The 14,341-nt window shown below is 46.5% G+C and overlaps 1 protein-coding gene across 2 annotated transcripts in view; it reads left to right on the plus strand.

The window, feature by feature from the left end:
* CCDC9B (coiled-coil domain containing 9B) overlaps positions 1-14,341 on the plus strand; it is a 50,200-nt gene that overhangs the window by 27,474 nt on the left and 8,385 nt on the right. For both annotated transcript variants that reach the window (XM_035539815.2, XM_035539814.2), the window contains 6 exons: positions 1,091-1,275; positions 2,633-2,694; positions 3,210-3,263; positions 3,717-3,813; positions 10,355-10,412; positions 10,763-11,574. In XM_035539815.2, coding sequence (XP_035395708.1) covers positions 1,091-1,275; positions 2,633-2,694; positions 3,210-3,263; positions 3,717-3,813; positions 10,355-10,412; positions 10,763-11,542 — 1,236 coding nt within the window. In that variant the 3' untranslated portion in view covers positions 11,543-11,574. The remainder of the gene's footprint in view (positions 1-1,090; positions 1,276-2,632; positions 2,695-3,209; positions 3,264-3,716; positions 3,814-10,354; positions 10,413-10,762; positions 11,575-14,341) is intronic.

The following is a 14,341-nucleotide window of genomic DNA, read 5'->3' on the forward strand; positions in this document are numbered from 1 at the left end:
TGCTTTTCTTGGGCCCTGTGGGCCCTGGCGCAGGGTTGGCACCAGCCCTGTGACTGTGGGCTCTTGTGGATGCCTGGTGGTCACAAAAGTCTCTTCCTTCTTGGCCCTGTCCATGAGAAGGATTTCATAGGCATAACCCTGATTTCAGTGTATTCAGGTGGGGGGATTCACCAGGCTGGTGCATCTTCTATGAGAGTTCAGCCTCTCAGAAACTGGGAAATGTTGCAGGCGCTCCAGGAACTAACCATATGCCACAAGTAAACCATGGCAGAGTGCCTGTTCTAGGAAAAATTGGGAAGATTTGGTTCTGAAACCTATAAGAGAGCAGGAACACAATAGGTGAAAGCCATGGCTAATTTATGCCTGCAGTTAAAGTGACTGCAAGTGCAAATGGAGTGAATCAATCCTGCGGCCACTTGAACACAGAATTACAGGGGCATGTTTTAAAAGTATGTGGTTAGGTACTGAATATCTAGAATGAAAACTGGTGTCTTTCCTGGCTACTCCCCAGATCAGGAGGATATTGTTGCTGGAACCCAGAAACATTGCAGTTCAGGTCAGAGAAATAGAAATGAAGCCCCATCTCTTTAAGACAACAGGAGTGTATCCAGATGACAAAATTCAGGGTTTTAGTCTGACAGATTTTAATCCTTAGAAATGTAATGCTGTCCATGTTAGCCTGGACAAAGTGGAACAACTATTCAGAAATATGTTGTCACAAATTATCCTTCTCATAATTGAATATTCCTGGGAGGGAATGGTTCCTAGTTCTGATTTGACCATGGGTTCACAATGTGGCTCTGAGCAAGATGTCTAACTTCTTCCTGCCTCAGTTTCCATCTTCATAAAGTCAATGAAATGTTACCAACCCTGGGACTGGCATATTCAGGCTGTGGGTAAAAAAGAGGCCTTCTGTGTACACACTGCTTTATGGAGGCAGAAGCTCACGTCACTCCGACCTGTTTTCAAACATTACTGAGGATTTCTGGTGGTGACATGACAGAGTATGCTGAATGCAGACATTTCAGACATTTAACAAGCGTGTCTTTTGCCTCAGACATTTAACAAGCGGGTCTTTTGCCTCCACTAGGAGAGTGGGAAGTCACTCCAGAAGAGCCCTGGAGACCTGAGTTTCCCCATGACCGGACGGGAACGCTCTGAGTATATACGCTGGAAGAGGGAGCGAGATCAGATTGACCTGGAGCGACTGGCACGTCACAAGAACTCCAAGGGCGAGTGGCGACGGGCTTGGGATGTGGAGAAGTCAGAGCACATGTAGGTCCTCCAGTGTCTTGGGGTGGTTTGTCTGCAGCAGGCCATTTAAAGCCAGTGATAAGACCTTGTGCAGATGTTCATTGTTTATCGAATCCTACGCTGTCATCTGCCTCTCCCTGACTAAATCCATATCGCTACCTCTTTCTCCTGACCATGTCTGTCAGTGGGACCAGATACCAGAGCAATTCTCATCTTTTCTTTCTGACATGAGGTCTCCTACCCTGACAGGAGATATTTTGTGCTGAGAAGGATTGCCTGCCTTTGGTCCTACCAGGACAAGGACTGAGGGAGGGAGGGGAGCATGAATTACTGTTCAGTCTGCATCCAAAGGGTTCTCACCATCTCTACATGGACAGGTCCAGTGTCAGGAGGGTGCAGGTGCTCTTCTTGAATCAGGAATGGACAAACTTGTGTTGCTAGCCCACAGCACAGCCCCACTTGTTTTTCCTTTTCAATCACAGGATGGGCCAATGTGCTTAAATCCTCCTCACCTCATGAACTCAGCCCTTGTAGGCACTGTTGTGTGAGGGCCACCTATACAGCACAGGGGAAATGCTGGGGATGGTAACATGGGAGAGCTCTTAATGGGGTCTGACATTTCCCCTTTAAACATTGCACCTCTAACTGTGGTTGTGTAGCTGGATCAGTGTCTAGAAAGCTTTGGAGGATGATGAGCACCTGCAGCAGGATAGGGTTTTGATGGGGTGCAGAGTTAGGGAATGGGTTTGCTGATAAAAGAATGAGTTTATACAAGGCAGGAGGATGGGACAACCTTTTGTCTGAAAAATAAGGCTGAACATGGAGACTTTCAGTCAGTGAGACCCCAATGGACAGAAGTGAATTGACTTCAGTGGATGCTGAGTATTGCTGGCAAGACAGCTCTGAGCCCTACTGTTCTCCTGTTTATCCATTTAAAAGAGAAAAGCCATAATACTCAACAAGCAGGAATAGAAACCGTCCAAACAAGTCTGATCCACAGGTCTGATTTGAGATGATAAGTCCTGAAGCTGCTTCAGATAGTAGCTAGAAGCTTGGGAAGCTGCATGTGAGCTTTGTACAGTTACACTACAGGGATCTATAGGTTTCAAGGATGTTTCTAGAATTAAATACATACATATAAGTACTGATGTAAAGGTTTTAGAGGTTCTCCTTTGGGGTAGAATTGCCTCACAGCCTCATTTCTCCTGGTTAGTGCATGCAGTTTCAGCTTCAGCTGACAAACCTGCACTTACTTGCCAGTAAGCAGGTGCAGAAGGGCCGATGGCTGGAACCTGCATCGTCTTGAGGTCTCCTGCCCACGCTTTTGCACACTGGAGGAGAATGGTCAGGTCTGACAATGCCTGTTTTTAACCTGCAGGTTTGAAGAGGACTTTGTTAAGGATGGGGAGCCAGCCTTGGATAATCCCAGCAATAAGAAAGGTTGGCAAGGGACACCTAGATTCTGTCCTGACGCTAGTGAATGCTGATCGTGCGAATCCCAGTGCCACAGCTGTCGTGGCTGTCAGTTGTGAAACTCTGCTTTCCTGGGCAAATGCCTCTGCGCGCAGTGTTGGGGTCTCAGCCCTCTCTGCTTTGCAGAGTGCTCAGGGGATGGGATTTGAGCATCTGGGTGCTAGTGCTTTTTACCTTCCCAGGGAGAGCAGTGGCACGGTTTCTATAACCTTTTACGACACAATACGGAGGCTCAGTACTGCCTCGTTTCCCAAACAGTGGTTTGAGAGGCAATCCTATTCCAGAGCACATCATCTCTGATCCCTGTGGCACATGCTGGCTTCTTTACTAGCATAAGTCCATCACAACTCCTGTTTCTCAGGAGATGGACTGGCAGAACAAAGCTTTCCCTTGCAACACCCTATTTGAACGCCAGGCTCTCTGCTACATGTCCATTACAGAGCCTCACTCACTTTTGTGCGTGCTTTGCTTTGTCCTTTTAGGGGGAAGAAACGCAAGGAAATTCCAGCACAGGTCCTTTCCTCCCAATGGGAGAGGTGAGTAAACCACATGATTCAATCGTGTCATCCCACTCAATGTCAGCACCTCCGCTATACCCTCACGGAAAGAGTTCTCTCCAGGCACTCTCACAGACTTGGAGTGCCCGTTGGACCCATATCACGTGGCTGCTTTCCTAGCCCTGTGATAAGGTCTGTGCTCTGTGGCAAGTAGAACAAGAACAGCCTCCCAAGAACAGCACAAGGGAGACTGAGTACAAGGGATAAGATCTAAATTCACGATTGGATTTTTTAATAGAAAATGAAGAAGAAACACCCCTAAATTCTCACTTTGTATTCATTGCTTCAGAAAATACACATTTAGTAGGCATATAGCTTCAGAGGCTTCCCCTTCCAGAGGTACTTTCCAGTGATACGGGGATTTTAGCCCTTTCAGTAGTCCGTCAGACAGTTCTGCCTGCTTTTGCATGGTCTTTCCAACCTGTCTTCTAGGTGGAGGACAGCACAGCATGAATATGAACAATCCCGGTCCCAAAGCAATGAGCAGCCGAGCCAAAGGAAAGGACAGACTGACCGGCAGAGCCAGAAGGTAAAGGCGCTGGCAGTAGTGCCACAAACTAGCAGTTAATTTAGTGGCATTTGTGGCACCTGTAGAGCGCATCATCACTGTACTAACCCACTGTATCAACTCTCTGCAGAGTAGCTGGGTGGATAGGGGGGCACCATTACTCTGGGACCAGATTTGGGTAGCACTGGCACATGCCGCAGGAGGCTTTTGAATGCATCTTATCTGACTTCCCGGCATCGCTAACAAGGGGGACCAGCCTCCAAAAATAGTTCCTAGCTGATCCAACAGTAATTAGGATTGAGAGTACAGTACAGATGTCTTTTCTTCATTAAAAAAAACCTTAAATATCCCTAAGCTGGTGAGGAGGGAAGTGGCCTGTTCCTGCCAGCTGTGGGCAGCACACAGCAATATATTAATGTTCACTGAAGCAATTTCAGAATATCAGCAAAACTAAGTGCATTTTACAGGTTCGCCCACATCCTCCCAGGGGCCCCCCTCCCCTGCTGCTCTCTGTAATTAAATTTCAGTGCAGTCTCCAGGTTTCTGGAGCCACACTATCTAACAGTTTAATAACAGTGATCATACAGCACTGCCATGCCCCTTAGTAGGCAACAAAAGGATGAAGGGTTGATTGCATACCCCAAGCCTTTTCATTTATCCAGAACAAAAAACCATTCCAGTAACCTTTAATGTTAGCATTCTTCTACCATCCAGATCAGTCATGACCACACAGTTAAATAGATGCACAAACTGATACGTGTTTTATAGGAGTACTCACAGCATTACCCAGAAGACATTAACTGGTTGGAGGTCAGCTGCTGCTTGCTGCTACTTGGTTGAAATTAAGGGTGGGAGGCAGGGTCTGTGCATGCAGAATTCTGCTGTCAGGATAGTATTAGGTCTAATGTGCAGAGCCTGACACTATATCAAGCCTGGAGTTCTTTTAATGTTGCTTTTGTTTCCAGTGACTGTGCTTTGAGGAAATGCACCTCAGCAGCCACATCTCTCAGCTAGTTATGTTCTGAATTGGGAATCTACTTAAAGCATAAAGATAGGTTGTCCTCTGTCTTTCTAAGTCCCATTAGTTAATCATACTTTTCACAGTTTAATTTAATTCTGATAAAATGATGAAGAATAGTATCAGCAGCATGCAAATAATCAAATAAAATTGCTTGAAAGTTACATTCAACCCCTTTCCATTCTTCAGCTCCATCCCCAACAACATGTGCTTTGGAAAGAAAAGCTGCTGAGCTGTGCTCAAGCTTGCTCTCCCCCAGACAGTGACTGCAGCACTAGGGAATTACAGCAGTTCCCAGAGGATGTGCAAGATGGGCATGCCAGTAAATTTGCTTTATGTTGTTACTTTATGTGAATACCCTAGAATGCTTCATACTGCAGGCTGGATGTTGCTCTTCAAAACCATGAAGGATACAGTGACTTCGCACAGTTCTGCCCTGTCTGAACATGCCAACACATCAGGCCCAAATCAAACTCCCAGACCTCAACAACTGCCCTCAGGAGCAAGTGTGGTTCAGAGGTTTGCTGCCAAAATTTGGTTATTTGTGATAAATGCACAAGAATTACTTCAACAGTTGCACTGGAGAAGAGAAACGGAAGGAAAAAATATGTCCACCCAATAATAAATAAAAGTTAAATGGCAAGTATCAGCTGAGCAGATACTGCTACCCTTACACTAGTAGTAAGATTTTTAACAGCCACAAATGATCTAGGCTTTAGGTCATCATCCTTTTTGAAAGATAGCACTTATGGTATAGAGCTTTCCTAAAGTTACGCACCAGTTAGTTTTGGTTAGTTTGTTTTGGGCTAAAATGGATTCAAAGGGAAGGCTACTAATGCAGAATTGCTTCTAGATCCCCCTGAACTTAACTGGATCAGATTTTATTAGTCCTCCAGACTAATTAGAGAACACTATTTCCTGAGACACCTTTTCTTTGGACTTTGATCCATCTGTTCTTTTAAAATAAATGCACATCTAGTGCTGTGCCGTCTGCTTTGAAAAGGGTTCAGAGTACAGCTGATTGCTGCAGAGCAGATCGTGTCTCATTGTGGGACACATGCTTGGTGTTCCCAAGGGCTGGAAGAAATTGCACAGAACAGGGGCATTGTGGTTTCCCTGTCAGTGTTTGCTGGGAACATTAGTTATACTCACTGCAAAAATCACTTACTTCCTTTTTCATCCTTTCTGCTAGGATCTTCTTGTTTTTCTGCTTTTCAGGGTTTGGTGGGAGAGCACAGAAGGGAGCTTCGTGTGGTGGTACATCTGATTTATTCTGGTCACACCTTCAACTGTTGGCCATGCTCAGCTTATCTCACCATGAGAGCTGGGATGCATCTGTGGGCCCTTTTTGGGTGTAGAAAGTGTGTGATCAGTGAGTTAGCTCACCCAGATGTAGCACACCCCTGGCCCTGCCCTCTCTTTGCTCCTAAGCAGCAGAATATAAGGAAAAACTTCAGAAAATATGATGATGTTAGAAGGACTTGATGACAAGATAAGCCTCATGCCTTTCCAGTGTTTAATCTTAAAGTTTAATCCTAATACAGTCATTTTATGCTCTGAGGACATTTTAGCTGTACAGATTGGATGTGTATAGTTGGTTAAATATGTACCGGGAGTACACTAAATGAAAGAGCTGTGTTGATTTTGTGTGGCGCCTTGGAAAGGACAAAGAGTTTGTTGCTTCCCTTTTATAGGCAAAGCAGACAGATGCATCACACAACGATACGCTCCCTCCTTGCCACAGCCTGCGGGTCAAACAGCTTCACCCAGATCCTGCCTCAGGTTCCATCTCTGCACCAGTCAGACCCCGGGGAAGGGATGGGAGCCTGCCCACTAGCCTGTCTCTATCTCCTTTCCTCCTCTTCAGCAAAGACTTATGCCTCAAAGTGTGCCTGTGACAGACAGATGCTGACTGGTTTCCAGAAATCACCCCAGGGTCCTGAGACGTTTCTTTCTCCTTCTGTGCTGCGTTCTCAGAACCATGCTCAGAAGGAATGCCTTGGCGAGCTCTCTTATGGCAGAAATTCAAAGAAATAATTGTGGGCTGGGACTCTGACTGGCCAGCTTGGAGTGCTGTTTGACGACATCTCATTGAGCTGCCCCTTGTTAGTTGTAGTTTCTTCCCGCAGTGGTCTCTTTGACTCTTCAGCTCCAGAGCTTGGCTAGGTCGTTGAAGGCAGCCTCCTCCCTGCCAGCGGCTAGGACAGCTAGCATCATTTCAGACTGCATAGGGCTGTACGTGAGTATCGGCGCTTTTAACTGCTGTAATAATACAGTATTATTCCGATTATTCCCTTGCTTTTCTCACACACACCCCGCCCATTTAACAAGAGGTTTACTGCAGTGGGTGCAGCAGACTTAAGCTCCCTTATGCCTCACACATCCCTGCTTGAAGAACACGAGAGCCAAAGCCCACCAGCGACGTCAGCCAGTTCAAAGTGACAGCTGTCTCTGGGATCCCTTCTTTGCCTGGGAAGAGGGGAAGCTCAGCTGGCCAGATTGCACGGCAAGATTTAGCACCTTTTGTTGGGAGAGACCCAAAAGGTGTGCATCAGAGAGGATGTCTGGCTTGTCATGGGCATCCATAGCCTGTTACTTTTGTCACAACAGACCAAGAAGGTACATTTTCCAGTACATTTGTGCCTCCAGTGCAGAGGCTTGGAGGCATTTTAGGGCATCTAACTCCTCTAGGGCTGCTGGGTTTAGTCAGGATATTATTCATACCCATTTAAAGGCTTTAAGGCCCCAGAATGGCTGGTGCTGGCATCCTGTTTAGACGCCTAAATTATCTTGCTGATGAAATTATAAAATCTTATGTAGTATTGTCTCCTCAGAGATGTTTATTCTTTTTCTTTTTTCTCATTTTATTTAACAATGAAATAATTCATCATACTCTTCCCTGAGCATCCTCCATTAGAAATGGGGCTAGAAGGTCGCTTGATTTATTTTTTTCATTCTTGTTTGCCCTTTCAGTACTTCTTACTTATCAGCTACCAGCATGGAAAATCATGGTTCATTTAAAACTACTAAGAAGTATCTTAAACACTACTGAGATGAGTAGCTGAAGCATGGAGTCATGCCCTAAAGTCCTTACCTTCACCTGTGGACTTTGGAAAATTAGGGGAAAGAGGAAGCCAAGCATTCATCTGCTGCAGCATGGCCACCTCCCTCAGCACCATCCTGCCAGAATCACTTCAGAGTAGCTCTCCTGCCCATCCATCTCACCTCATGGACTTCTGCTGCTTCTGCATCCTCTGTTGACCTGGAAGGGGGTCCCGTCTGGCCGTGTAACCTTGTCTCTGAAACTGGAAGAGCATCCTTTCTTCCCCTGCTTCTCTTTGGGAAGATCCATTCCTGAAGCCTTTCTTCTCATTTCAGAAAGGCTCAGGGTGCTTTACGGGTGCTGATGATTCCTTACCTTCGCTCCTATCTGCCCTTTACCACCTGCCAACTTCTCTCCTGTTTAAGTCCAAGCGACTCAACAGCAGTGGTAAGAGCCATTTGGATCATGATGTTTGGTGATGACTTCCAGCTGCACCTTGTCCCCAAAACAATTTGGAGCCACGTTGCTGTGTGAGCACCTCCCAGGGATAGCACTAGCTATGCTAAGGAATGTGTTGAGTATTTTTGTTGCGTGTCAGTGATTAGTAACGCACTCTGGTGTGTTAGTGGTAATGATGGGGAGGAGGAACACATCAGGCTGAGGTGTTGATTATTTCAGAACTGCTGTCTAGCTAGTTTTGGCTATCTTTAGACCTGTGGGGGTGGTCTGTTCCGGGCTGGCTTTGCAGGAACCATACAGTGGTTGAGTAGGCAGAGCAGGGTGAGGCAGAAACCCACAGTCAGCACGTCATTCCTCAGCTTAGACGTTTATCTGGGGAAAGTGGTCAGTAGACCCACCAACACTGATGCTGCATGCAGACGGAACTGGTAACAAGGGCAGCCCATGCCCAAATTTAACACTATTGACTCTGTGTGATGGGCTCTGCCTATATAGCCCAACTTTCAGAGCTCTTGCAGGGTACTGCTGAAAATACACCAGTGCTGGGGGCTGCTTCCAAGAACAGGGGCCCTTTTGCAGTTTGAGTTGGCACAGCCAGTGGCAGGGACCTACCCTGTGTTCAGGACAAGACCTTGTTGGCTGTTCTCTGTGTGCTGGGTCACAACTGCCCCTAAACCTTAAAGGATGGCTCCAAGCTGCTTCATCCCCAGGCTTATTGAGGACAGCATACCCAGCTCCACACCCTCAGAGAGCCTTCAGGTGCTTGCAAATGCAACTTGCTCCTGCCCTAGGGACTTTGCTGAGTGTGAAGTAGCTCGATCGTACATTGGAGGCTGTGATGGTAATTCCCACACAATTTTCACAAGGGCACGTGGGGTCACCTTAACAGTGCGCTTTTGCCTCTGGAAATGCTTGACTCTGCAGTCATCTTAATGTGTGTTTTCATTTCTTGTATCTTGGCCTAAATTTGCCAACTGAAGAGGCCAGAGAGCCCAGCAGAGTCTGTCTAGAGAAGAATTAAATCTCGCATACCTTTGCACATGTATTTTAAGAGTTTGTGGCAGGGACGACATATATATGTACACATTTATATATGTGCACGTGTGACACAATTCACCAGGCACACGTACGAGAAGGGAAGGGTTTCTAAGGCCTGCCCTGCCCAGTAGCTCTGCATGGACAAATTCAGATCTACATTCACCCTGGCAAATTCAAAGAAGCAAAAGACAACACTTCTCCATGCAGCTTTAAGCAGAGCTGTTGCCCTCTTTAGCATGGGATGTTGTAGCTGCTGCAAAATTTATTATGGGGCCAAAATGCCCTTACACAAATCCTTGGAAGAGACTGTGTACTGAGTGAGCATGACTCAACACAGAGATACCATCTGAAGCTCAGGAAATTCCAGAGCTGCACATTTCTGGAAGCTGGGTAGGGAACTGGGGAGGTATTAAACACACTTGCCCTCTTTTCAAACTCTACCCCAAGCATCTGCCTGTGATCCTGAGCGGGCAAGAGGGCCTGAGTGAGCTGGACCTTTTGTCTGACCCTTATGGTCATCCTTGCAGCCTTCCACATGTCCATGCCTACCATCTCCCAAGGTACTTCAGAGCAATTTTATCCTTCACTGTCTGCCCTTGTGTCTGCCGTTGTGGAGATCTGGGATGTTTGGGCACTGTCAGACAAGCAGGACCAGGCTGTGGCAGACATCACCATAAGCATATCACCATATATCTTATTAGTCTAAGAACAAATGTCTGTTCTGGCAATTGGATTTGATGTTTTCATTACATTTAGAATTATAACAGCCAGTTTATTAAGATTTAGTAGCCTCAGATGACTGCCTCTGGATGGGCTGAGTGTTTTGCAGTTGCCAGGAAAAGGAACTGGGCCAGTTAGGTTCACCACCTTTATCTGTTTTTGCCTGGACGAGCGGCTCAGACAAGGAATGGATGGACATGGTAGAAATCCTTGCCCAGGCAGAGAAGGTGGCTTTTTGATATGAGAAACCGAAGGCCTAAATTCTGCATTTTTTTCCTTCACAGATGGGATGCAAAAGAAGGCGAGGACATGTCTTTTCTGAAGGATGACCCTGACAGCCAGGTGAGTTCATCAGTTCAAGGGTGGCTGCTGAGTTTACTCAAAACATGCACTATCAGGAAAGTTGGAGGCTATTAGCCAGTGCAGAGAGGGGAGACCTCTGTGTTGGAGTAAATGTGCCCCTTGCTACCGCTCTCCAGGCGGCATGATGTGAGAGCAACTTGACTTCTTGCATTGGCCCTTATATTGTCAGTATAACAACCCTCACTTAGTCTGGTCCGTACATCACCTACATTCTTTTGCTTCCTTTAATGGCCTCAGCAAATTTGTTCTCATGTTTTGGGTATCATCATAGACAAGGAATATTGTATACTGATCAATAAGCTGACATAAACATATCCTCCCTTTCTTAGAGGAGCCTTGGTATGGACAAGCAGAAGAGCAGAGGTGAGGAAGGAGTGGAAGAGAACTGCACAGCTGAGCTGGAGGAGAAGGTGAAACAGCCAAGCCTCCAAGATCATGGGGCCTCATCATCACAAAGGCGAAGTGGGAAGGCCCAGTCTGCCCCCAATGGCCAGAAGAAGGAACGGAGACGAGTGAAGGGGTTCGGCATGGAGGTCTCTGTGGCCAGCACAGGTGACTCAGAGCCAGGTCCCAAGCCGAGTAAGGAACCTGTTGAGGAAGATGGCAATGGGAAGCCTGGCAGTGCTGACATCTCTCAGGAGGAGAGCACAAATAGCAGTGCCTCACAGAATAGCCTTCCAAATGCTGTGCAGGCCACCATGCATAGCAGTGAGCAGACCTCGTCATTGCCCACGGAAGATGATTTAGATGGAGCTGGCTTTAAGAAAAACACAGCTTCAGAACAGGAATCCACTGAGGACTCTTCAAATAGCCATGGAGGAAAGCCGGACACAGCAGCTGAAGACAGACTGGATGCAGGTCAAAGACAGCTGGTGAGACAAAGAGGGGAGGAAGTGACCCAAAACACTGCCCTTGAGGGACAAACACTTGCTCTGAAAGGAGTTGAAGATGCTGAAGGCACTGAACACACAAGCAAGCCTTTGCCCCCAAGGAAAGACAACTCTGACAAAACTGTTGTGCCTGAGCAGGACACAGCAAAATCACAGTCCAGGGAAGGGGACCAGCCTGAAGATTGCAAGGACAAGGACAGCAGGGACACGCTCAACTAACAAAGACTGCGCCAGCTTGCCTGAGATGGAAGGTGAGTTCCTGACCCCACTCTCCATGGCGTTTGCTATCTTGTAACACTCACAGCCATAGTACAGGTCCATAGTTCAATTTTCTGTGGCCATAAAGACAACATACGAGATAACTATTCAGAAGTGTTTGTTACCAGTGATATGGATCCCTCAGACATCCTAAAACTGTGTATCACAAAGACCTGCCCTGGAGCAGATAGGGAAACAATGGAAAGTCAGACAGGAAAATCTGTATGGAAAACTGGACTGCTGAGTCTAGTCAGTGATGGCATTAGTCAGGGCACAAGCTGAAACTATTCCTGGAAAGGGATGGTCTCAGAAAGGTGGGGATAGCAGCATGAATTTATTTCTGTCTCTGTGGTAATCACAGCTAGAATAACTAGAGGTTAGCGTAGTCCTGTTTCCAAAACACTCACGCAGCTATAGAGGCCCACCTTGTGGGCAGTAGTTTGAAAAAGCTGGACTTCATGTGGGATTCTCTTTCCAGAACACAATCTGTGAGTGCCAAGCTCTGTGAATGTAAAGTTTGAATTACGTATATGGCAACAATAATGAATAAGGCAGGATGAGATGGTTCCTGTTCCAAAGGCCTATGAACCAAACAGAAAGGGGGAAGAACAGAGCTGGTTAGGTAGCAAAGCTCCAAGTTTTACTCAAGCAAAGAAGTTTCTTCCAGAAAGGCAGATGCAGAACAAGAAAAGCCAGGAGAAAGGAACAAAGTATATGACAGGTAGAAAAGTAAGGTAGAAATTAGGAAGAAGGGGTAAGGACAGAGAGTAGGGGATCTCTGGCAGTTACCTTTGCCAAATATGTTCTTTCCAAGCAGCGTCACAGATCAGGGTGTCATACCTGTAAGTGCTAGATCAGACCAGTAAGTCAGGATGTGATCCCGCCACCAGGTTAGGCAGTAAGGTTGCAGTGTACTCCAGCTAACTCAGGCCTAGCACAGAGACACCTAACTTAAGATCCGAGCTTCCTCTCTCTCAGAAGGAGAAAGATTGGCAATTCCAGAATGCAGTCTAGCCTGCCTAACCCCTAAATTGCTCTGGCACTGAGAAGAGAGGCAGCAGCAAGTACTCCAGCAGTACTCCTGCAAGCAGAGAGGCAGCAGTGATACTCCTGAGTGGGCACTCCAGGCAATTAGCTGCTCAAAGCTAGGCAGGCACATCGCCCCTACCAAGCGCCTTTCCCCGACTCCAACAGGCTTTTCTTCAGACACCTAACCAGCAGCTTGTCACCGGGTTTTGTTTGGTATTCATCCCCAAGGCACAAAGGAGCTTAGGGATGAAGTGGTTAAGCTGCTAACAAAGAGACTTTCACTATAATCCAGTACTATACAAAAGGCATGGAGAAGCGCAAGTGTTACAGCTATTTAAAAAAGACAAACACCAAGATGCTGGTTCTGTACTGGAACTGAAATTCCTTCAAGTGAGGGAAATTAATTCCAACAGTATTTAGGAAAATGTTGAGACCTGGATGCACACAGCGTGACTTTGCTTTCCAGGCCTCTCCAATCTACCAGAAACACCCACAAAAGTAGAGAATGGAAGAATCAGAATTATCCTGAGTGAGAAAAGTAGCCATTAATTAGACACCAGCTAAGAGGCAACAATAAATTAGAGCAGTCCATTTTCATCTCAGCAATGCAATGGAGATTCCTACAGTTTGGTCATGCGGCCCTGAGTCCACTTCAGCACAGCTCTTTACTCCATCGCTCTTCAGTGAAGTCATTAAGGCAGGCTTAATTATAAACATAGCGTTATGTCTTGGAGAAGACAAGGCGACTTAAGCTGGTGTTGGCACTTAACCACTTGTGCATCTGTTTGGCTTAGCCAGAAACAGACCAATTTTGCTCTCTGAAATATTTATTGCTTGGGATACACCGAGCATGGCGATGCCGGCCGATCAGCCCTAGCACATAGCTACTAAGACTACTGAAGGCAGAGGCGGTGTGTGGGGACTGCGAGGGCACACAGTGATAGATGGAGATATTTACCCTCTACAACCCCATTTCATCCTGCCTGCCCTCCCCTCCAGCCCCATTTCCTTCCTATGTTTCACCCACCCCCCTACCAAGAGATCATGCCATTGCCTCACCGACCTCTTTCCAAACAGCACAAGCAAAATTTCCAGGTGTGCTTAACCTGTGCACTCAGCAGCAGGTCCCACCTTCTGGTGGAGACAGATTAAAGCAATATACTTTCATTTTTTGGTATTTCCTGTACATCTAGGAGATGCTTCAAGTTTCAGGGGAGCCTTTTGCAGGATATCGATAGCAGGTCATTTAGGGGGAGTTAGCCTTCAGCCTGCTGACCTGTGTTAGGATCACAGGAATAGGCACAGCTACATCACACCTTACATTAAGAGAATGCTCTTTCATTCTTTTTAGATTCCAGGGCAATCACCAATCATTGATTCACAGCAAGCACGTATGATAAATAAGGGTAACCTCTCTGAGCAAACTGGTCTGTGATTGTTTCATTTGAAGGTTTTTTGCACCTTCCTCTGAAGACTCCGACATTCTCACTGGCTAGGCATCCACGGAGGTGCCAGGGTGAGCCAGTGCAGCCATTTCTGTGTCCCCCATCTCAGAAATAGGTTTCTTCTTTATGTTGTTTTTTTTTTTTTTCCCATTACATTGACTGCAAGAGCATTTAGGGAATGAGTGAGTGAGTGCAGCTTGGCCGTTTGTCTTCAGTGATGTTCTAGAGCATCGCTGTCACCTCCTACATACTGAAGTCACCACAAAGAAATTTGACCTCTCCCTCT

This window comes from Cygnus atratus, chromosome 5 (genome assembly GCF_013377495.2).
Source record: "Cygnus atratus isolate AKBS03 ecotype Queensland, Australia chromosome 5, CAtr_DNAZoo_HiC_assembly, whole genome shotgun sequence".
In the NCBI taxonomy this organism is placed as follows: Eukaryota; Metazoa; Chordata; class Aves; order Anseriformes; family Anatidae; genus Cygnus; species Cygnus atratus.